Source organism: Strigops habroptila, chromosome 6 (genome assembly GCF_004027225.2).
Source record: "Strigops habroptila isolate Jane chromosome 6, bStrHab1.2.pri, whole genome shotgun sequence".
NCBI classification, from domain to species: domain Eukaryota; kingdom Metazoa; phylum Chordata; class Aves; order Psittaciformes; family Psittacidae; genus Strigops; species Strigops habroptila.
Genome location: NC_044282.2, coordinates 17375319 through 17399376, shown reverse-complemented (window position 1 = coordinate 17399376; position 24058 = coordinate 17375319). Strand labels below are relative to the sequence as shown.

Genomic DNA, 24058 nt, shown 5'->3' with positions numbered 1-24058 from the left:
CAATGCCCCCCCCCCAATCAATGTCTCAGCTCCTTTTCAAATGTTCAACGAATATTTCCCACAGTTGGAGACACCATTATGGAATGGAAAAAAACAGTACTTACTGAATGTTTTTCTTTTTTTTTTTACTAAAGTGAAAAAACTTGAGTAGACCTCACTAGAAAAATAGTATATATATTGATTTTTTGACATATAATCATGAGCTATTCCAGAAATTATTTTTGATAGCAGCACAATACAGACTAAACTGTTTTGTTTTGCTTTGGGTGGAACATGTAGTGCTAAAAATTAAAAGTGCTTTTTTCAGCACTAATTTGTTTTGCAAAATACCTTCAGTGCTTTTTCTTTTTCATGAGGGATGGCAGGTCATTTTAACAGGTCACACGAGGAAAAAATCTCGTACTTCATGAAAATGCCTAGCACTGTTTAATCCGCATTGGAAGAAACAAGTATTTCACCAAGCTCTCAGAGGAAACCCTATGAACAAGCCCAGTGAAAAAGACCCTGAGAAATGGAAAGTAATAGAAAAGAATGTGCCATGTTTTCATAGCCTTTCAAATTTTACACATCAGTTATTTATCAAAAGAGTTCAATTTTGCTTATGTTCCGCATATAACTTGTTTTATAAACTTGCTATGAAATTAATTATGCCATATGCTGAGGGTACAAAAACCAAGCAGGTGGATAGGTTTCTTTTTCTGCAAAAATATCTCAACACAAACACCAGGGAGCAGGAAGGAACTCTTCCTCATCTATTACAAATAAACAGAAAATTAAGTGAGAAATAAAATTCTGACTGTGGTTTTGTTTTTTGTTTTTCAGAAAAGATCAGACTATTAGCAACATATAGCTACAGCTGTTTTAGGATAATCTAGCTATATATTGAGCTACGTTTACACACAGAGTGCACACTAGATTTTAGGTAACAGAGTTAAATATTAGGAGCACTAGCAAAATGCGGCTACTTAAAGCTCATCTGGAAAACATGAATGAAGTAACTTTCTAGGGCTGCGCCTAGATAAGTCTGTCCTGGTTTTGGCTGGGATACAGTTATTTTCCTTCCTATTAGCTGGTGCAGTGCAGTGTTTTGGCTTTAGTCTGAGAACAAGGTTGATAAGGCACCGATGTTTTAGTTGTTGCAAAGCAGTGCTTACCCTGATCAAGGACTTTTCAGTCTCTCATGCTCTGCCAGCGAGGAGGGGCACAAGAAGCTGAGAGGAAGCAGAGACAGGACACCTGACCCAAACTAACCAAAGGGGTATTCCATACCACAGCGCACCACGCTCAGTATATAAACTGGGGGGAGTTGGCTAGGAGGGTCTGATCACTGCGCAAGGACGCAATGGGCATCAGTCAGAAGTGGTGAGCAATTGGATAGTGCATCACTTGTTTTATTCCTTCCTCCGTATTTCCTATTATTGTTATTGTATTTTACTTTTTATTGCAATTATTAAACTGTTCTTACTTCAACCCATGGGTTTTTACATTTTCTCTGATTTTCCTCCCCATCCCACTCGAGGGAGGAGGGGTGGGAGTGAGCGAGCTGCTGCATGGTACTTAGTTGCCAGCTGGGTTTAAACCACAACGGTACACAAAGTCTAAGTGGATCATTTGGTGACTCCCTGCACTAGACTCAATCCTGAACCTTGAAAAATATTTCTCTGGGCAATGCAAAACCTTTCTCACCTACGTAAGGCACAGTATTTGAAGGCTTGAGAGGCCTTCGGAGCCAAAGCTTCTTTAATCTCAGGCTAAGATCACAGAGCAGAACTCTGTGAAGATTTTTTTTGTGTGTGAAAAAGAAGTCAAAAAGCAATGCACAGTAAGTATTTTAGCACTAAATGGGCCCTTAATTGCACACAAAAAGTGTTGAGAAACTCTTCAAAGTCTTACAGGAGCCTCAAAAATTAAATCCCAGAAAGCCCAAGAATGGGAAGTTGTGATCAAGGCTGGCATACTAATACCTAGTGATAGAAACTTACACGAACTGGGCTTACTACAGAGCAGGAAATAAGCAACTCAAAAAGATGACCTCTGCACATGCCCCATTTTTACCTCTGTCTCTTAATAAAATACAATTGCATTCAGTATCCACCTCTTTGCTCCCAAACACTTTTTAAATCCTTTCTACAATTTCAGCCAAATTCAACATGGAGATACTAAGCATCATGCAAACCAGCAGTCAGATAAAAGGGACTGCTAATCTGTGTCTGCTGGACATGGAGGAAAGATGAAGGAAAGATGGTGTGACTTCAGCAGTTACCCACTGCTTGACTTACCAGCTGGCTAATCCTTAGCACAAGTGCCTGGTGAGCCTGCCAACGTACACACCACTGAGAACAACCTCCATTTCAGTAGTGCCTGTGGGAACTGTGGACTGCTGTAGCCTGTGTAAAGGGGATGGGTGGAAAAAGGATGTGGAACATTAATCCATAATAACCAACCTTAGTTAACCCTGCTGTTTCAAGAACAATGTACTACGTACACTTGGGTAAAACCTGTACATGACGGTACGTAAACTACCATTGGGGATAAATCAGAAGGTGCTAGAAAAACAAAAAATTGGGATTAATGAAGCCTCACATGCTGGGAAAGGAACTCAATCATGGTTCAAGACAACTGGAAAGCAACAAGCTCCAGACAAGCCAGTTGTACAGCAGAAGCCTGCCTGCTTTGGCGATGTGGACAGCACATCGTAAGACCTAAGACGCACCACCTGCGTCTTGGTTGGTCTTGGCTGCAGCAGGTGGTGGTCAGCTGGGTGAGATCCTCCACAGAAGAACAAAGCGCAACCTGCCAGCGGCAGATTTGGGAGCGCACAGCAGCGCAAGTGGACCAGAATGGCGAGTCCAGCCCTCAGCCTGGTAGAACCAGCTGCAGCCATGGGAGCCTGATGGCCTCCCCCACGCGCACCGGCCGTGAGACAAGGAGGCGCCTCTACGCTCTGCGGAGGGAGGAAGCTGGCTGGACGCGGTGAGCGGGCCAAGGGGCTGTGCGGCGACCCCGGCGCAGGCCGTACCGGCGCGGCGGGAGCGGAGGGGGCGCGAGGGCTCCGGCGCGGAGGGAGGGCAGGGCGCGCCGCTGGGGGGCGCTGCCAGGGCAGCGCGCGGGCGGCTCCCGGGGGGATGCGGGCGGTGCCGCCCCGCCCGCCGGCTCGCGCTGCCCTCGAGCGCCCCCGCGCGCAGCCGCCGGGCTCCCTCCCGCCCGCCCGCCGGCGGGGAGGGCGGCAGGCAGCGGGCAGGTGCGCGGCGGCTGCGGCGTGAGCCAGCGCCGGGGCCGTGTCTGCCCGCCACAGCCGCCGCCCCTCCTCGCTGGATGCCGTCGCCTTCCCGGCGTGAGCACCGGTTCCCTCCTGCAGCTGCGGCTCGCTTTCTCCTGCTCCTCCTCCGTTCCGTCCTCCCAGCGGCTCGGGAAAGCAAAGCCCCCGGGGCTGCCCGTCGGTGGGTGCGCGCCCCCAGCCCCTGCGCTCGCCTCCCCACCGCGGCAGCCGCAGCCCCGCTTAGCCCGGCCACCATGGCGTGCGGGAGGTAAGCGAGCTCCCTTCACCTCTCCTCCGCGGGTCTCGCCCTCCCACCGGTGCCGCACCTGCCCGGGCGCCCGCGGGTCCGCCTCCCGCCGGCCCTGGGCGGCTGCGGGGTGGGGGGGATAGTGGGGGCCAGGTGGGTTTTGCCGGTGCCGGAGGAAAAGTTGCGGCCGGCGTTGGCGAACCGACTCCGCATTGTTGTGTTTGGGCGCGGGTGTTTCCCTGCGGGCGGCGGCGTGGCGGGTGTACTTCCGGGTTCGCACCTTTTCTCGCCGCCGCCACTCCGCGTCCCCTTCTCTGCCGGCTGCCGCTGCCCTCGAGCGGAGCCGGAGCCGCAGCTGCAACCGCAACCGCTGGAGCTGGCGGCTCGGCTGTCAGCACCTGAGCCGCCGCTCCCCCTCCAGGACGGGGGACAGGGAGTGCCGGGCCGCGCCGCACGTCAAACGCTAACGACGATAGCAGTCGTAGTAAAGGAAGGGTGAGGGGACAGAGCCTCCCCCCGCCGCCGAGCGGGGCGTGAGGCATAGCGCCCCGCCGGGAGCCGCCTGCACCGCGGCGGCGGCCGGGGCCGAGGTAACGGCCAGGCAGCGGCCGCGGGGACGGTGCGGCAGCCCGACGCCAGGGGGCGGCCCGAATCCTGCCGCCGGATGGTGGTGACCGGCCGGCGGGGGCGGGCGGGGACCGACGCGGAGCAGCCGCGGCTCGCCGGGCGCGGCGGCAGGGGAGGCCGGGGAGGAGAGTGGACGGACGGCGGAATGGGACCCGCCGGGCGGCGCGTCTGCCGTGAGGCGGCCGGGGAGCGGAGGACGGGGCCGCAGCGGTGCGCCCCGAAGGGCGCGGGGCTTGACCGCCCTGTGGTAACTACCACCGGGGCGGCGGGAGGCGAAGGACCGGGACGGGCGCCGCTACCGGGTGTCACGCGCGGCGCCGTGTGCGCGGTGTGGGGGGTTTTAACGTGAGCGGCGGCTGGGCCGCCATTTTGAATGGCTCCCTGCCGCGCGCCGCAGGGAGCGCGGGGTCGCAGCCGGCCGCTACCCGTCCTCGGCGGCGGCCGCCCCGCGGGGCTGTGGGGAGAGGTCCGGGGCGGTGCGGGAGTGCGGCCCGCCGGCGGGCGGGATTTCCGGGTAACGGTCACATGTAGCCTCACGGCTGCCCCTGAGGCGGAGTTGCCGGTGCCGACGGGTCGCAGTGCGAGGGAGAACAAATAAAGTGCAGAAGTGCCCCCGAAGCGCCTCGTTTCTCCTTTTCTGGTTTCACGCCCGGTGGGAGAGGCGGCAGCGGAGTCTGTTTGGCCGGTGGGCGTTGTGGGGGCGGGCGGGCTGCCCGCGGCGCAGCGGGAGGCGGAGGGGCACCTCGGCGGGAGCTCCGCCGGCCCTGCGCTGCTGCTGGTCCCGCATCGCCGCTGACGGTGCCTTGGCGGGCGGACCGATGCTGAACGGCGGCCTCTTCACCCGGCTGCCGAGGTTGGGCTGCAGTAATCATACACTGGGGCAGATAAACAGCTAGTCAAATAGTAAATTAAATTGAAAACAAGCGAACAGCAGCAGCGTGTGTAATCATTTTGCCCAAGCTATTACAAAGTACAAAATCGGAATATCTGCATCTGCGAACTCCAAAGTTAATTTTAAATATCTCTTGGCTTTACCACGATGGAACTACCCATTTTAATCTGATAATTTGATTAATTTACTTTTTTCCCTTTTACCAGTTATTAGCTTGTTAGTGGTTTTGAGTAAAAAATGCATGATGTTCTTACAGTGATGGGATAAAATAGTAGTGTGCACTCTGCCAATGTGTTTACATGCTTCACGCCTTTCCCTTACATAACTGATGTTGCTGCTGTTTTTAAATAGGCCATACACAGGGCTGTTCTCTCCCCCCCCCCATCTAGTAGCCTGGTTTGGAATGTCACATCTTGCATGGAAGCACTATTAATTGCAAGTATGGAGAAATGTCCTGTCACAAGTCATCAGATACTAATGAAATAATTATAGTTAAAATTTGTGTTTGTTTCATTTAAATATAGCTATGTATAGTTTTAGTGGTATCTGTATGTAATATTGTACTAAAATGCAGTAGTGCATGTTTTATCTTAGATTGATACCTGTATGCTTTGTTTTACAAAACTAATTTATTTTTTTAAACCACACTAAAAAAAACCTTAAAGCTTCACAGGATACAGCACTGACAAGCTTGTTTGGAAAACTATTTCTAAGATATGTAACTAAGCCATGGTTCTTTAAAGAATGATGAGGTTTTTTTCCCCCCTTGGTATAGAGTAGTAAGAATCAATATTGAATTAAATTATGACCTTAATTATTAATACACCAGGAAGCCAAGTTTCCTTTGCTGTAGTGAAACAAATCATGTATGTAATGGCAAAAGTAGTTACTACAGCTGATGTTTGTCCTGTGTAGTAGTTAGAAAAATGCAGCTGTAGTAAAAACTCTGCCCATGTGTGTATGACAAATAGCTGTCTTCTCTGATTTTATAATGCATTCTATAGAGGGCATGTGATGCCATCTCAGTTTTCAAAAAATTAAAAAAAAAATCTGAAAATTTATTAGCTGGAATGTATTTAAAAAATCAGAAGAGGAAAAATGGTGATAAATAAAGGCGGTGACCTTGGACCCTGTCCCTCTTAGGCCTGGACGGCTGTTGCCCGGGCCACTGCTAGGATGCAGTGGCAGGTCACCAGCAGTGCTTCAGGTAGCACCCGCGAGCACAGAAGCGGGTTGTAAAGCCCAAGCAGTTAAAATATTTGTGCCTCCTCTTTTAATTATTCTTTTTCCCTTAACTCGCCGGTGATGTTTTGTTAGAACCGCAGCTGAAGCCCCCGGTGCGGAGCGCGCCCTTGAGCGCACGGGCGAGGTTCCGAGCGGGGCGCCGGGGCGAGAGGTGGTTCGCGTAGGAGCCACGTTTCCCTCCGCCAGCACTCTGCCGGCCCTGCCTCCTCCTCCCCCGGGCCGTCGTGCGGCGGCGGCGGGTCCAGGGCAGCGGCCGCGGTGGCCGGCGGGCGGGGGGGTGCCGCGCCTCCGCTGCCGCTGGCCGGGGTGCTGAATCCCGCGGCCATCTTGGTGCCGGCGGGAGCCTGCGGCCCGGGGGTCCGGCCGGTGTCGGGGCACGGCTGCGGGCTGCGCTTGCGTCCTGTGCTCCGCTCGGGTGTGCTCGCGTCCTGCACGAGGGGTTACGGAGGGAAGTGCTGTCGCCAGAAGCCTTTGTGGAACCCGCGGTACCGCTCCGGTACTGAACGCCGGTAGTAAAACCAATGGCAGAAATACTGCAGCGTGCTCTTCTGCAGCAAGGGACCCCTGACAGCAGAAAAGGGAGTTTTGTACACAACCTGTGAAGCGTAATGTTACCCATGTAAAATGGAAGTGCAGCCGAAACCAACAACTAGACAGGCACTTGCTCTTTGCTATTTTTAACCACAGGTTCAGTTCATGAAAGGGCATTCTGAAAGCTAATATCAAAACAGCGTGTCATCCATGAGAACAAAATAACCGTTCCTAGTAAGGGGAAGGCTCAAGAAAAAACAGGTACCCATGAACAACAGCACCAACACAGACACCAGCTTTTTTTCCTTTCTTCCTCTCCCGAGGAAAAGACAGTGAATTTGGAAAGGTGTGCGCTCTAGGAAATTTTTTTCTCTCTAAATTCACATCAATGTGCTTCAGCATCTCTGGTACATTAAAAAAATAAACAAAAAAGCTTTTTTTCACCACAGAGGCAAGTGTTCATTTTCTGTAATTGCACCCTGGGTGTTTTAAATGCAGTTGCACAATAAAAAGCAAATATGCCACTCTGGATTGGTGTGTAGAGGCTAAAAAAAGACAAAACCAGCTTGGGGTGTTTCACATGGGAGGATAACAATTTAAAAAAAATATACATAGATTTTAACATTCTGCTTCTAAAATTAGAATGCATTGATATGCAGGGTCTTCAAATTAAAGGTCAGAGGTGACAAACCGGGACAAAGGTCACAGAGCTCATTTTCAAGCAATCAGTTTCTAGTTTTTTCATGGTTGAACAAAAGCTTAATTATACAGAAAAGCGAGGACTGTAATATTTAACTAGTCAACAGTAACAGAAATAGAGGTAGTTTTACACAATTCCCTCTTTTCTTGAATGTGGATGTATTGTGAAATTATTTGTGCTACTAATAGGTTTGTCTAAATTTAAGTGTTTAAATTTTTAAATTCAACATTTTATAAAATCTACACTCTGTAATAATAAATATAATAATAATATATAATACAGTAATAATAATTATGCTCTGTCCTTCAGAACTAAGAGTGTGTAGCCATCTTCTGCTGTTTCAGTGATCTTGGGGGAAAAAAAGGGGGAGAGGTGTCTATCTTGATGATCCATACTATCATTTCACAAAAAGTTAAATTGCAGGTCCGTGCAGTTTGGCATTCATGCACATACTTACTATTTCTAGCAAAGTACTTTGCTTCCCCAAAATCCTACTTCCAGTCTGCAGCACTGTGTGTGTCACTGTGCAGCAATTATACAGACCTAAAAGCTGACTGTTTCACAAGTGTGTGTATGGGATTATCATTTTATTATGTTCAGTGTAGTTTTCTTTCACTAATTTAGATTCAGGATTCTTAACAATTTAAGGGATGATCTATTCTGTGATCTATGATTGTTTCAATCTTTATATTAATAATACCATATTTACATTAACCCATGCTGTCATAAGTATTCCGAAGGTATTTAACAAATATTCTATAGCTAACATTTGATACATATTTAGACTACATACAGTATTGCAACACCTTAGGATAATGCCCCCAAATTACACTGTTAAGATTTGTGCGCTCACTAGTATTTTTGTATTGCATAGTAGGGTTTGCTTTTCTTTCAGACACTGTGTCTCCTGTACCTACTTCAAATACTGATTTCTGCATTGATATTAAAAATATTTTCATTTTTAAGAGATTGTGAAATTTTGATTATATATCACTGGTGTTCCTGTGGGTTTTTTTCTGTTTCAATTAATGACATATCTTCACTAAAGTTTATGAAAAAATGACCATTGCATTACTTTATTGGTTTAGTCGTTTTAAGTAGTGACTTAGTCAGAAGGTATAACATACAGGACTGCTGTCCACTCCTGTTAAAATGAGAAAAATGTCATATCCCCTGTACTATTCAGGAAAAGTGAATATAGATGTTTAATGAGTGTTTAATTGGTGTTTTATGAGTCTTTTACAGACATTCTGTTGTTTTAATTTTATAACCTTTGTTTTGATTGTTTTAATCCATAATATCCATAGCAGTGTTTGGTGAGTATGTTATGAAATACAAATGATTAAAAAAATTCCATCTTTATTAACACTCTCAAGTAATAAGTCAGTGATTTAAAAGAAAAGACCCAAACCAACAAAGAAGATTCTGTGTTTTGTAGGTAAATGGCATGTACAAATAAAGCAAAAATTTTATGCAGAGGGAAGGTTATGTGAAAGATGTGTAAATTCCATGAAAACAAGTATTAGCTTAATGTAAAACATCTCAAAAAAGAGGTCTGAGGAAACCATACTAAAGTTATTATAAAACCAAAAATCTATAGAATATATATGTATTTTTAATAAAACTTGCTGTAGTGCCATCATTTTTGATGGGATGATGTTAAAGTCTTAATTGGTTGGAGTATTTTTATAACCTAAACAAAACACGTTTGTTTACAGAACAGATTTAATCTTGGTTTAATAAGGGTTTTGCATTGAGGAAAAAGCATGTACAATTCTGGATGAAAAATGTAACATCTCTACATTGAATGTGAACAATACACACAATTCAGTGTAATCAGGAAGAATGAAAAAATTTCAGTTTTCTTTAAACTAAAACCTTAAATACCGAATTCACCGGTTTGCCATAATGGCTCTTTCTTAATTTGGCCTGTAAGAGATATCTTCTCAGGGCTCCATTTGGCATTGTTTTGTTTGCAAATAGTTTTCAAGTGGGGAAATAAAATTTTACTCTATAGTTTCTCACAGGAATAACTAAAATCAGTGATCCAGCTTTGAAAAATATGCTGATGCATCTATGATTTAAGAATTGTGGCTTTTAAAGGTTTTTTCTTTACAAAGTACTGATACTAATTAATTTTAAAAATACAAAGAAAAAATGTATGAAAACAAATGTAATAAGATGACAAGGTAGTTTTCTCATTGTTTCATTTCCTGCATGGCAAATCAGTGTGTGGAATTTCAATATACCCATGCTAACAGTAAACTGGGGACAAAATACTTTAAATACTAAGGAAGTAGAAAACCAGTAGTAGTAGAGGGTGGTGTGTTTTATTTCAAAATTAGGTATTTAAAAAAATTAATCTTTGAATCTTACAAAATATTGTTTAAAACATACTTTACTTTGCTTTTTATGAAATCATTATCATAGTTGCTTAATATATGTACATTCAAATGCAGACTGTGTGAAATTGCAGGTTATACTAAGTCAAGTGCACTAAATATGAGAATTGCATATACGTAATTTCAGTCCTTAAAACAAAAATAATTTTGTTCAGCATGTTCCTTAAGCACATATTATTAAAGTTTGAACCTAAATAGCTTTAAATGCTAAAATAATTGTAAATATTAATGTAATAATAACATTTCATTTTGAAGAGAAACTTTGATCCAATTTAAATAGTTGGCAGGCTATCATTGGCTCTGATTCTGATAACGTGGGGCTTATTACTCCCTTTCATCACCCAAAAGAATTAGATTCATAACAATGATGGAAGCAGATTTCACCTTTGTCTGTTCCTGTTCCCACTGTAGTCAAATGACAGTCTTGCATGCAGTTAAAAGGTGCATAACAAGATGTTTGATATTCAAGAATGTGTACTTCATTTCTGAAAAACTAGGGTTTGCTTAGCCCCTTTTGGGATCTGAGAAAAGCATACCTGGACTGTTGCCCAGCTATTTTATTTACTTCAAACTAATTACCCTCCTTCAGATGACTGACAAAATTGGGTGAAATTAGTAAAGAAAGATTAAATTTTAATTTTCTAGTTCTTCAGTTAATTTTCTTGAATCAGTATTTTTTTAAATGTTTTGGCATCTCGCACATGCTTTTATCTTCATTTGATAGAAAAATATTTTAATGGTGTAAGAAGAAAAGTATGGAAGAAAAGTAAAAAAAATTGTGCCTAGACTAAGAATAACATTGTGAAAGCTTTCAGTTCCCGCCCCCCCCCCCCCCCCCGGCTTATAGAAGGGCATTGACACCTGAGTGCACAATTTCAGGAAATTTTAATTTTCCTTCTTTATTCATTTCAAACTAACTGTATTTTACTGAATGAAACGAAAGGGAAAAAAAGAATCAAAACAATGAAAACATCTCAGAAGGAAATCCATTATTTACAATTGTACATTACGGAATCCATGTACATACTCTTTAAAATAACTTAATTCAGAGTATGAGACAACAATAATTTTTTATGTTTGAAATCAAAATACTGTGTGCACAGTGCTTCTACCAGCAGTCAAGACCCGTAAAGAATAAAGTGTTAGCTAGTTTTTACTCACTGGTTCAAAAGATAGACAGCAAAGTTTGTTAATTACAAAATGCATTTTCTAAGTTAATATATCTGATCAATGTGTGTGTTTGTATAAATTTAAAAAGCTGATGTTTTATGCTTGGGTTCTGTACACGGAGTTTTAAAATTTTGTATGTACTTGTCAGCATTTATCTCTGTATGTCTTCACTGTTGATAAGTAGAAGAGTTCCTTTAACATCAGAATGTTCTTCCCAATTCCCTTGCATCATTGTCATACCTGTTTGTTATAAAATAAATAGTTCTTCTGCACTCTGATTGTACTTACAGTATCCAGCATTCTTTCAAAAAATACTGCTGGCTTTACTCTGTGAAACTAGTCAGGTTTAACATCTGAACTTTTCAACTTATTTTTGGAGGAAAGCATATGACTTATTTAAATGGGGTAACTGTGTATGTCTGCTTTACATTCATCCAAGCAAATTATGTTTCTGAATCTTTTTGGCAGCGAATTTGCTTAAGTGGATGAATTCAAAACAATGCTTATCAAAGAGAATTATTTTCCTTTTAAATAGGTATTTTTATTTTCCACTGAAAAAGAAGTTGTCAGAAATAACCTATATAAGGTGTTTAAGTGAATTACAGAATGTGCTACCTGTAAGGAAAGGTAGATTACCTTTGTTGGGTGTCTGTTGGTGGGTCTTTACTGAAACTACTCTCTTCATTGTATTTCCTATCCTGCAATAATTCCATGTGGTGTTCTGTTGCATTATTTTTTGTGCTTACTGTTACAGTAGCCTTCCACATGCCATGAATACATAGTTAAAACGATTGCTTTCAAAGCAAGTAACTTTTTATGTAAAAACCTCTTGCTCTCTAGTACGTAATTCCTAAACAGTATTTATTTGGGGTTTTGTTTTGGGTTTTTTTTTTTCAGTTCAAGTAAATTCCGAGATAGTTTCAGAACTTAAACACCAAAAACTACTTTTCTGTTTTGTACAGCATAAGGAGGCATAGGAGGGTTCACCATGAGCCATTTCAGAGCCCAAACCCGCTTTGATTTAAGTCAGGGACTGTTTACCTACAGGTTTTGGTAGGATGCAGTAAAATACATGTCAATTAGTTTCTCATTTAAACTATTTGAATTGGAATGTTCTTCTAATATCCCTTGTGCTGAGTTTTGTGTATTGTATCAGGAAGCTTTTCATAATAACAACTTTATAAAAAAATGACATCCCTTTTCTACTTAATAATCTGTTTATTTGACACTCTCAAGTATGTAATACTTACAAACACATTACGCAATGCGATACTGGAAACTATTAACTTGAGCTTGTGCTGTTTCTGCTATAATTCTTAAGAACCGCAATTTCCCCCTTTGAGTCCCGACCCTGCTCCCCAAATACTTATTTTTAATACCTTCATAAACTAAAGCAGACTACGTGCCAAAGCCAAGAATGTATCCTTTACTCTATGCTTGCATATTTCATTATGTTGCATAAATAATGCAAGTAAATCCGAAAGACACAAAAGCCACATAGCTACAGGTTGGCAGAACAAAGCAGCAGACACAAGAGAATGGGCTTCAGTGCTTGAAGGTGTAAAAGTAAAGCTAGGTTTAATGCAAGGCAAAAAAGTCCACACAATTTCAGTGGAAAACTTAGTTACTACAGAAGAAGAACTGAATCAGTTTGCCAGTGTTGTTGCACTGAAAAGAAAGATTGTACCATCCCCTTTTCCAATTCCTTGTGTTGGAAAGGATTCAGGGTAACTGGCTGTAGGGGAAAAGAAGTTAAGAGAAACTAAATTCTAATTTGTCTTTGGTGATTCTTCTGGCTTTGTCCACTCCTAGTAGAATATCCTGGTTTTTCAGTAAGAGAGGAGGATAACTCTTAGGATGTGCTCTTAAATTTGAAAAAGTTATCTCAGTTTTCTTTAAAAGAGAAGAGAATTTGGTTTCTATCTCAACAGGAGAATAATGCAATTCCTTGTTGATTTTGTATGGGTTTTAGTTAAAATAGATTATTCAAAAGACAATAAGAGGGTGACAAGAGGAGAGAAGCTTGTAGAAGGTGAGTTTTTGCATGCTCCTATCTATTTATCTCTCATTTATTAACAAACTGGACAGCCTAAGCAACAAGTTTGCTCCAAACCCAAGGTCTTTTCCTTCGTGCTTCCTACCATCTGTGACACTCATTTTGTGTGTTATACTCTTATTGGCATTATACAAAATTAGCCAGGTCTTGCTCAACTAGATCAAAAGTACATCTTTCATGTAGCTTTGATCAAGTCACACATCTGTATTTTTATGACTGGTTTTGTTCAGATTGAGTCTTAGAATTTAATATTATTACATATTATGCTCTACAGTTTTAAAACTGATATAATGGAAAGCATTTCTCCAGTGATATCATAAATTGGCATTGAGTTACATGGAAGAGTCCTGAAGAATCATTTGGGTTTGTTTTTTAATCGCATACATACAAGGTATGACTGTTTAATTTGTACAATTTAATTGTAGTAAAGACAACTCACTAGTTCTTAGGTTACCTATTGCAATTAAATATTGATAAAGGAAACAAACACCTTGCAATATCGTGCAAATCTGTGTTTTTCCCTTCTGCTGTTATCAACTGCATTTTCATAACAGACCAATGAAAGGGGCAGTCCCTTTATGGATGCTTGGGGAAAAAAAAATAATCAGTGGCTGATTTTTATCTAATGCCTCTGTTATCTCATTGTGGTTCTGATGAGCTAGGTAAGTCTCAAACAGTTAATAAGTTTACAGGTCACTTCACAGAGTCAATGCCCTGGCATTTTATGGCCTTCTAATGAGCCGTTAAACTGGAAAAGAGGTAATTAAATATGGTACTCTGGTACAATGTACACAGAACTGACTCCAGCTCTCTGATTTTAGGTTCCTCCGAAGACGATGAAGTCATTCAAGAAGGTCTCCTCAGGCTCAGGTCAGTCTTTATAGCATCTTACCTGGCTGACTTTCTATGTATAAAACCGAGGTACTGCAGCACTTGTGTCACACTGGCTCTGATGAACTTAATTCTTGGGGGAGGGTGGGCAGGGGTTGAACAAGCTTTAGAGTTCTTGCTTGACTCAGTTTCTGTAAGACAAATAAACAATTATATAAGGAAAGTTTATTTACAGTAACCCCCCGTCAGACACCTGCTATAAACAGTAGGAGCCCACGCGTCTGTCAGGACGCTGTAGGAGCACCACGACAACATGCCATATGTACCGATGGCCATATGCATCTCAGTCCCTGACTAAAATTTTAAGTCTTTGAGTTACTTTCATGCCTCTACCAAGTTACAGCGCCAGTTGGGCGTTACCGCCGTGCAGCCCCCCCCTGCCCCGATCGCGACCGTTTCCCTCAAGCTCAGCCCAGCCCGCAGCGGTGCCCTGCCTTGCCCTTCCTGGGCACCGCCGTGCCCGCCCGCAGCGGCGCATGCGCGGGGCGGCGGGCAGGGGGCGCGGAGCTCCCCGCGGAGCGGCGCTGCCTGCCTGAGGGCGGGGCACTCATCCCGGGCATACGCGCAAGCCATCCGTGCCCCGGCTCCCGTGTGACGGGAAGTGCTCGCTGCGGCGGCAGATAGCCCGGGGGTCAGGTTTTACCTGTGTGCTGGGGCGGGAGGAGTTCCCCGTGCTACCGGCCGGCCATGCGACGGGCGAGAGCGCCTGGGCGGCTGCCTGGCGGGGAGGATGCGCGCACCGGTGGGACACACACACCAGGAACCGACCCGCGCGCTCGTCGTCTTGCGCCTACATGGCCGGAGGCGAAGCGGTGGTCGGGCCGCTGGCCGCCGGCGCGGTTACTTCGCGCTGCCGGTCCCCTTGGCAAGGGCCGGTTACCGCCTCATAGTTTCAGCCCTCTTAGGCGGGCTCCCAGGGCGGCTAGCTAGAGCCTCCTTAAATGCGTCGGGGAAGCGGTCGCTATCAGTTGCAAATCCACAGCTGAGAGACTGTTAACGTACGCGAGACCACACTCTGCAGCAGAGCTCTCGGAGTGGTGCCTCCCGCGTCCTCCTGCCCTCGGATCCCGCGCGGGGTTAGAGCCATTTCCAGTATGTTACAAATCCGCCTGGCCGACCGCCGGCTTTGCCGGCAGGGATCCACTGCAGACAGGGTGGACCGCGCAAGAGGGTTGCGCGGCACCGACAGCCGCCGCGTTCCATGTCCACAGAGAATATCAGCAAAGCACGTCTTTGAAACCACGCTTCGGCCGTCAATTAAAACAGCGGCGCCGGCAAACCGCGGCGGGATCCCGTGGCGAGGGCCGCCCCGTCTCCCTGAGGGGAGCTCTGCGTGCGTGCGCGCGCGCGGGGGTCACCGCGGCTGCGCCTACCTCGGGTAACGGCTGAGGCGCGCGGGGCAGCCGTTGGTGGGGTTCCCAACGGCTCCAATTGGCGGGGGGGGTGTGAGAGGCGGAGAGAGGGGCGCCCGCTGCGCGTTAGCACGGTGATTCCTGAAAAGAGCCGTCGTTCGGGACGGGGCGGCGCGAAGGCACCGTTATAACACCGGTAACTTCATACTCCGCAGATGCACGTCGAGCAAATCCGTCCCTCACCGTTCCTAGCCATGGGAAGCGCGCAGCTGGGTCGGAGCTGTGTTTCGTTAAAAAATATCTTCAAATAATCCTGCGGGAATAATACGGGGGGCAGCAAGCCCGAAACAGGGGAAAGGGGAGAACCGGGCGGTGGCAACGCACGACCGACCCTGCTCCCCAAAATGCGCGAGAGGGCTCGTCGTCACATTCCCGCATTTTATGACGTGTCGAACAGAGGAACGAGGGCGAAGCCCCGCGCCGGGGGAGGGTCGCGGGGACGGACCCGCCGCGCCCGCGGGCACTGACAGAGCCCGGCCTCGCGCCCGGCGGGTGCCCGGCTTTCGCCCTCCTCGGCGCCCCGACGGGCGAGGAGCGATCGGAAACGGCCAGCCCGCCCCGAGCGACGCGGCCGCTGCCGAAAGGGAAGCCCGCCGGGCCCGGGCGACCCCCGCCCTCGAGCCGGGCGCTTCGCGGCGGCGGAAAGGGAAGGCGGGTTTGGCGCCCAAACTGGAGATGAGAGGATTTTGGCGGGAACGCTGAGCAGAGACCCCTGTCCTGAGAAGGCAGCCGGAAAGCCTCCTTTGCCTCCCGCCCGCCCGCCCGCCCTCCCTCCGCCTTGGGAAGAGCCCATTTCGATAGGAATCGTGTAGGAAACACGACGGGCTTCCCATGCGGTCAAACTTCAGCGGGAGCGGCGCGCGCGGGCCGGCGCGGTCCTGCGTGGGGCTGCCGCGGCGTAACGCGACCAACCAAAGGAGGGGGAGCGGGGGTGGCAGAGTGGCTCCAGCGGCTTTGCTGCGCGTCCTGCCTGCCCGCCGGCGAGAAACGGTGGCTGTGCTTTGAAATGGGAAGTCGGGGCAGCACCCCGAGCTCTGCTTTCAAGTGTAGAACACGCGTTTTGTTTCAAATGCACGCGGGTCGGTCATTTGGTTGGCTTCCCCCCTCCCCCCCGGCTCCTCCCGGTTTGGGTTTTTTTTTTTTTCTGGAAGTGGGGTCTTTTTTCTTTCCTTTTTTTTTTTTTTTTTTTTGTGTGTGTGTGTGTGTGGTTTTGTTTTTTTGTTTTGGGAAAAAGAAGAAGCTAGAGTTAGGACTTTTAGAAGTTTTAGGAAGGTGACAAATAGGAAATCCAACACCACTGGGTTTGGTTACATAGTTTCAAGTGAGCCTTTACCGTGCATTTAGGAAGACCAGGGTTCCAGCTGCCTATAATTGTCTTTACCAAAATTAGCATCTCTTTAGCGAATAGATAGAAATATCTTTTTTAATATGTAAACTATTAACCATTAAACTAATTTTTCACGAGCTGGCTTGTTCTGTAAGGGCTTTTCCCCGTATTTATCCTCTTGGCTCCCCCCCGCCCCCCGATCCTTTGCAAATGAATTTTGGAAAAGGGTGTTAGTGAGTTGGGTTCTATTTTCTTTTTCTTTTTTTTTTTCTTTTTTTCCTTCCCGGAGAGTTCCCAGCTGGCAACAGCTCTCTACCTTCCACAAAACTTGAAAGGCTGATGTCCCTTGCAGGAAATGAATGAGTCGATAACATCTGACACCAGTGACCAGTCCAGTGACCCCAACCTTAATTCCACTAATACTGGAGGCCTGAAAATCTCAGTAAAGACCCTTTGCAAATCCCCCCCCCCCCCCATTTTACAAAATCTGCATTTATTTTGCAATGTAAGAAATAATTTGCAACAAATATTTTTACATTTATTTACGTGGTTTTGTAGTCTTTCATTTATTCATCGAAGAACATATTATACTGAATTTTGTTTTAACATAAATTTGCTCAGAAGATATTTTGTCCATTTAATGAACTCAAACAACTCGTTTGTATCTGCTTAACCAGTATTTTAGCCTCTAAGGAATTTATATACCAAATGTCGGTAAAATAACTCAATCTGAAAAAAAAACCCGAAGACTTTTAAAACGGTATAAAACAGAATGATTTCTGTCTTTTTGGAGGGAAGGGGCAGAGAGAGCTCGTGTGTTATAAACGTGCCATTCTGCTACAAAAAATGTAGTCTTGGGCACTTCAAGTAAGTGGTGTAAACTTTTTTTTCCATTATTATTATTTATTTTCTTCCGGTAACCTTTATTTGTTGTTCATAGCTGAGTTTTCACGCGTATTAAAATCTCGTACATTTATTATATATTAGATATCGTCCCGGTCATAAGATCCAAGCATATAAAATTACTGGTGATTTAATATTGTAAAATAATCGCTATTGTCGACGGAGGAAGGGAGGTTACGAGCAAAAGAAGTGGTGTGTTACACGAATGCGTAAGGCAGGTCAGTGTAGGAAGTCGACCTCCACTGTTGAAATAACCTATAGGAAATTTACGGTTGAAGACTGCAAAGGAATTTCAGGATTTAAAGCTTCTGCTCCACTTGCCAGGCTGGTCGTATTCCTACGCTTTTGCCCACCCTCGTTTTTTCCTAGCAAACAATCAGGCTGAGCACCTGGGTGTTTCACACAGGAGTGAGGGGCTGGCAGGGGAATTTACACTTTTCCGAAAGGCAACAAAAGGAGTAAACAGGCCCTGGGGGGCCAAGGCGTCCCTCATAATTGGGCAGACTGATGGACGCCGCTTCCCAAACAACAGCAAGTGCTTTGCAAATGCAGAACCCCTTGTGCTCAGGTCCTGCGCGGATCCGTTTGGGCTTTGGCTTTTGTTTGTGTGTGTCCTTGGGACAAGAGAGGATGCCGGGGCACGGGGGGGGAGGGAGAAAGGGAGGGGTTTTAATAAGCAAGCAATTGAACCCAGGTTTTAACAAGGTTTGGTCAACATTTAAAGGTTATACAATACTGGATCTAAAGTGAGGTTACATGCGAGGAGGTGGCGGCGAGGACAGAAAAGGCAAATGCGATGTTTTCATGCCTTCATCCGTACCTTTACACCTAAGGAGACAAGGCAGATGAAAAATAAAACGGAATCTCACCTAATTAGGGCTTGGTTGGCGGTTTTTTGTTCGACTTTTTTTAACGTTTCTGAAAATACTTTTTAAACAAGCATTTGGCCGAAGCGCAGCACTAGCGAGGGCGTGTTGGGGGCCTGGACCCGGTACCGAGGCGAGCCGAGGGGCAGCGCCGTGGTAACGGGGGCGGTTACCAAGCCCGTTCCATGGCACACACTTCTCCTCCGAGTTGGATCCCCCCTCCCGCTGGCAGCGAAGACTTAAACCAGCAGTCCCCGGTCAGCGCTATTCTCCTCTCTTTGTCTTCTTCCTCCGGCTTTTTTTTTTTTTTTTTTCCGCCTTCCTCCTCTCCAGCAAATCATTTTCTGTCAGTCCTCCTCCTCCTCCTCCTCCTCCTCCTCCTCCTCCTCGCCCCCTCTCCCTGCAATCGCTGCTGATAGAGGTTCACTCCAATACTAGGCTTGAAAACTGGGCTCTTATTTAGGAAGTCATTAATCACATCCCCTCCCCCGGAAAGAGATGGCGGAGAAACCTGTGAAGTACAATTCCTCGCCCCATCCCCCTCCAGAAATGGTTTGAAACGCCAAACCTCCGCGCGTTCTGGGCCATATTAAGGTGATTCCGCCTTTCCGGCGCGCTTTTGGTTTGAATGCGGGATGAGGGACGTGCAGCACAGCCGCCTCCCGCGTACTTCAGCGCACGTCTGCGCATACCCGTGTTCCTCGTCCGTAGGCGCCTTGCACGCGTGTGTATGCCCCCCCCAACCCCCCTGCCCGCCCGTCCGCCCCTGCGGGTGTGCTCTGTTCCCTGAGCGCTTCCTTCGTATTTGTGCGCGCACGGGAGAGCAGAAACCCCACGGTCATACGTCATCTCGGTTTCCCGTACGGACGCGTGCAGATTAGCTGTCGAAAAGGGGAAAAAAAAAAAAAAAAAAAGGCGCGTTGGAAATTTCTTGTTCATTCATAAATTATTTCGGTGTGTCAGCCTCGTTGAAATGGCGATTGGCTGCTCCTGCCTCCTGCCAACCCCTTAAGGATCCGATGTGAAATTAGTAGCAAGAAAGCATGTAATTGAGCGAGTCACGTGTGCGCAGGGGGCCAGAAACGGAGCGAGAGAGAAGGGGAAAAATCAAAAGGGGGAAAGCACATTAGACCATGCGAGCTAAATTTGCGATCGTTCAAAATCAGGATGTTAGATTAATGCAGAAGACCACTTCGATCCACAGGGAAAGTTTTCATCTCACGAGTTTGGAGCAGAGGGCCCGTGGGGCAACATGGCCGAAGGTTAATTTTCTTTTTCTATTGTTTTACTAAGATTTTCGCTCGCTCGCTCTCTCCCTCTTCCTCCCTGCCCCCCCCCCCCCCCGCCCTCACCCCCCTTTTAACCCAACTCTGCATTACCCTTTTTTAGCAGCTCGCGCAAGGGGGCTTTCTCCAGCCCCATTGTTACCCCGCTCAGAAACTGTTCCGTACCGCCCACACCGATTCACAACTTGAAAAGCTTTCAGGGGGCTATTGTTTGAATTGTTCCTGTTTGATTAAGCACAGTTGCAGTGGTGGGATGAGAAAACGGCTGTACACCTGTCCCAACTTTAATCGAAAGTTTATTCCAAGGAGGGATGGATCCACGTTGGAAAACAGTGGTTTCGGCGCTGCATGTGCAATAACCAGTTGTGCAATCTACCCAATTTTGCTTATTCTGTCTCCTCCACCCCTCCTCGGCCGGCCTCCCCCCTCACCCCCCCGGTCCTGCGCCTTGCGAGGAGAGACTAATTGGGCTGAGAATTTCTGTTGAGAAATGGGATCGGTCTTAAACCAGCAATATTCAAGTAAAGTATCGCGTTCCGTGCTGTTATGTGGCTGAAAGATGGAGTTAAATGGAAAAATACACGTATGTACAGAAACGTGGGCTGCCCTGGGCAATGAGAGAGGGAGAGCCTCTGTATGCAGTGTTTCCTCTCTGTAGCCTCCGGTGATTTGATTTTTTTTTTTTTTAACGTATTTTGGGGACAAGGTTGTTTATTTTAGGATTTAGGAGAAAAGGAGCGCTTTTCGCCATTTGCTGTTTTATTTTGTTTTGTTTACCCTTTTCCCCCCGTTTCTTCTCTAGTAACTCTTTTATACAGGGGCAAAAGCATGTTACCAGAATTTAACTCTCTGCATCTTGTGCCCCCCGTCCTTGTTTTTCTCCCCCCTTCTCACTTTTCCCACTTCATTCCTCCCCCTCCTCCCCCCCCCCCCCCCGCGCCTTTCCCCCTCTTCCTCAGCAGGGGCGAGTAAAGGTGGAGACGAGCCCGGGAAGTTGCCGGAGCAGGAAGAAGAGGAGGAATCCCAGGTTTTGCACGGAACCGGCCATTGCAAATGGTTCAATGTGAGAATGGGATTCGGGTTCATCTCCATGAGCAACCGAGAGGGAAGCCCCTTGGAGTCTCCAGTTGATGTCTTTGTACACCAAGTAAGACCCATTTTTGTCTTCCATCTCAGCCTGCCACATTTGAGCTCGGTGGGACTCCGGTTTCACGTGCAGAGGTGTAACCTGTTTTTCCTATGTATTTAGGTACATCTGTAATTAAAGGGTTGCCTTAGGTAGTGGTTTTGTTGGCAGCGGACGATTTGAGTAAATAAGGTTGTTAGCTTGTGTTTAGTCTCTGTGGCTGGAGATTTGTGCAAAGGGATAATGTTGTTTCTTCGTATCTTCCTCCTTGGTTAGAAGCTTCTCCTGTGCTTTTTGTTTCAAAGGCCACACTTTTTTACTAAGTTTATAATTTGTCACCAGCCTGATCAGGAGCACATATCCCTTTCCGTGGAAACTGATTAAAATTAAGCTCGGAAAAAGATAAATAAGTGTCGGGTTTCATGTGGATAACATTTGAGTACAATTTTAAATGCTTTTCTTGTAAACCTCGAATTAGTTGTTAAAAGCTCATCTGAGATTAGTTAGTGAAATTAAGACATAATTATACTGTTATTTTGCAGTAATTCAGACCTGAGAGTGTCCCTGTGGTGATACACTGAAGCGTGCATGTGGTTTGGTTGGTTGATCTTTAAATATTCCTTTCTAGAGGGATAGAAAAAAAGAAAAAGTGTAACGATTCGGGAATCAGACCGAAAGCAGTGTTTCTGTAAGGCTGTTGGGGATAGAAGGGGTGTGTGGCCGTTGGTTTTATTTTTAAGCACAGCAGCATTAACAGTGTTTGTATTTTGAATGTGGAAGCTGGTATGAATGCCTTCATGCAAAGGAGTTTCAGATGCAAGATATGTACAAAATGATAAAGTTAAGGGAACCTTTCCCCATATCTGTAGTGTGGTTTGTGAAGCAGGAGCATGTGTAGACCTTCCGGGGTCCTTCTGTTCAGTCTCCAGTTGCAACAACACTATGTTGAATTTCACCCACCACCTCTGTGATCAGAGCAGTATCAGGTAAAGAGACCATTTTGGGTTTGGCTAGGGCCATGTTAGGAAGGCAAAAAGGCATCTTAACTTTTTACGTGGTTGTCCATTTTCTATGACGTTTGCAATGACGGGGCAAGGGGGTGTTCCATGATTATATAGTGATTCCCTTTCAGTGTTCCATTTGATGGTCCAGCCTTGTTTTGTGGTAACTTTCATTAGGCTTTTTAAAATAATGGACCTTTTATTAGGTTAATAAAAAGGTGACTTAGAAATGCTGCTGCTGCTGTGGCACGCTGCCTTGTTCCTTGTGGTGGTGGAGTGGGTTTCTGATCTTGCTGCCTTACATGTACCCTGTGCCTAAGGGGCTGCATATCAATATTAGTTGCTTGCATTTGGAATTATGTACAAGGTATAGAAACAAGTAGTGAACTTACTAAATTCTTACACTTCCTGCTTTGTACTGGCATATGAGATGCCCCCTCTTTGCTGCTGCTTTTTCTTCTCGGAACTGAATGAATGAAATACCAAAGAAAGAGCAGTCTTACTTCTGTTTTTCCCCCTTTCTTCCCTTCTTTGTACTTTTTTAAGTCGTGACATTGCTCTTCACAGTTCTATAAATTTATAGATAAAAAACCTTTTTCTTAATCTGATTTTGTGTTAATACCTGTCATTCTTTTTGCTTCTCGAATAATAGAAGACAAACATTTGAAGCACAGCAATGTTAATAAAAAAACACATTTGGAAACAAAGATATCCTGAGAGCTGTGGAAATAGAGAAGTGTTGAACTGTATGATAATGGGATACATTTAAGTAATGCTAGATAAGAGGTGCTGGTCCATAATGGAAAGTAGTCATACCAAGTAATAAAAAAAGTATGTATTAATTTTGGAAGTCACTATTCAGTTGTGACCTAAAAGAGGGAACAAGAAAGAAATGTTAGACATGTTTGTTTGCAGTTTAATAATCTGCAGTTTATCAATATCTTTAGGTTTCTAAGACCAGACTCTATACCACAGTGTAAAATGCAGTGAAAACCAGCATGTTTCATTGCACATGAACTGTGAGCCTCAGTCATTTTAAGTATTACTCAGAGAGATGTCTCACTGAGTTATTAGTATTCTGCAATGGATAGCTCTTCCAAGAAAGAAAATACATTTCTCACCTTTTTCTTTCTGATGAAATCTAGGATATACATAAACTTCATGGTGACATGAATTTTCTTTCCATCTGTCAAAAGCAGTATTTTTCTGTTTAATGGGGAGAAGCAGTATCTATTTCAGAGTACATTTTAGATAATTTATATCACTATATAGAATGCTTTCTGTTAGCTGTGTAGCTGACCAGTGGTAACAGTAGCAGCCAGAGCATAAAAATGTCTTTAAATCAGTGATGTTATTTAACAGTGCTGCCTGTACAAGAGTCTGTGCCTGAACAGTGATTTGGCCCTATTCCTGTTAGTTTTCATTAATTTGAAAAATTTAGGCGTGTGAAAAAGACTTTTAGATGTTAGTTTATTAATCTGTTGAAACTAAATACTGCTGTTCAAAACTGCTTTGGAAACACTTCACAATCTATTTAAGCGTATGCACATAGTGTTGCATCCATTCACTCATTCTGCAATGTTTGTAACTAGTATAATTTTGTAGAATCAGACAGTCTAAACAGAGGAAAGAAACTTTTATTTAGTTTAAGTCCTGCCAAAGCTAGTTTGAACCCTGCAACAGTATTTTACTTTTTTATCTTACTTTTTCTTGGTGAGGTTATGCCCAGTTTATGAGATCTTGCTATGAGTCAAAATTCCTGTAATAGTTTAAGCTCATTATAGCTAGACTTTAAGTTTGCAATAAATAATTTTGCTTTCTTCTTGGAGTTTCCCCTTGGTCGTGTGCAGATTACAGACGTGTTTTTCTAAAGTCAGTGCTTCACTAATTGTATAAATTGATATATTTTTAGAGGACAATGCTTTTGTTTGGACTTCTTTTTCCCTTCACCTAATGAAAGTTCTGTTCATGAAGCAGCTGCAGTATTGAGTTTTTAACGCTTGCCTTTTAAGTCCTTTTTTCAGGACTCATCATTTTGATTGATCTTCTCTGGAGTACCTTCAGGTTGTTTGTTGTTACCCTTCTGGTAATGAGGTACCAAGAGCTAGATGCATTAT

At 45.3% G+C, this 24058-nt stretch overlaps 1 protein-coding gene across 5 annotated transcripts in view; it reads left to right on the top strand.

Moving 5' to 3' along the window:
- The first annotated feature begins 3199 nt into the window (after positions 1–3199).
- LIN28B (lin-28 homolog B) overlaps positions 3200–24058 on the top strand; it is a 102482-nt gene continuing 81623 nt past the window's right edge. Inside the window, exons 1-3 of one of the 5 annotated variants that reach the window (XM_030490602.1) lie at positions 3200–3527; positions 13951–13999; positions 20777–20961. In XM_030490602.1, the coding sequence (XP_030346462.1) occupies positions 13966–13999; positions 20777–20961 (219 nt within the window). In that variant the 5' untranslated portion in view covers positions 3200–3527; positions 13951–13965. Of the gene's footprint in view, positions 3528–11987; positions 14000–19699; positions 19791–20773; positions 20962–24058 lie in introns of those variants that run through there. The other 4 variants (XM_030490600.1, XM_030490603.1, XM_030490601.1 and 1 more) reach the window with 4 other exon arrangements.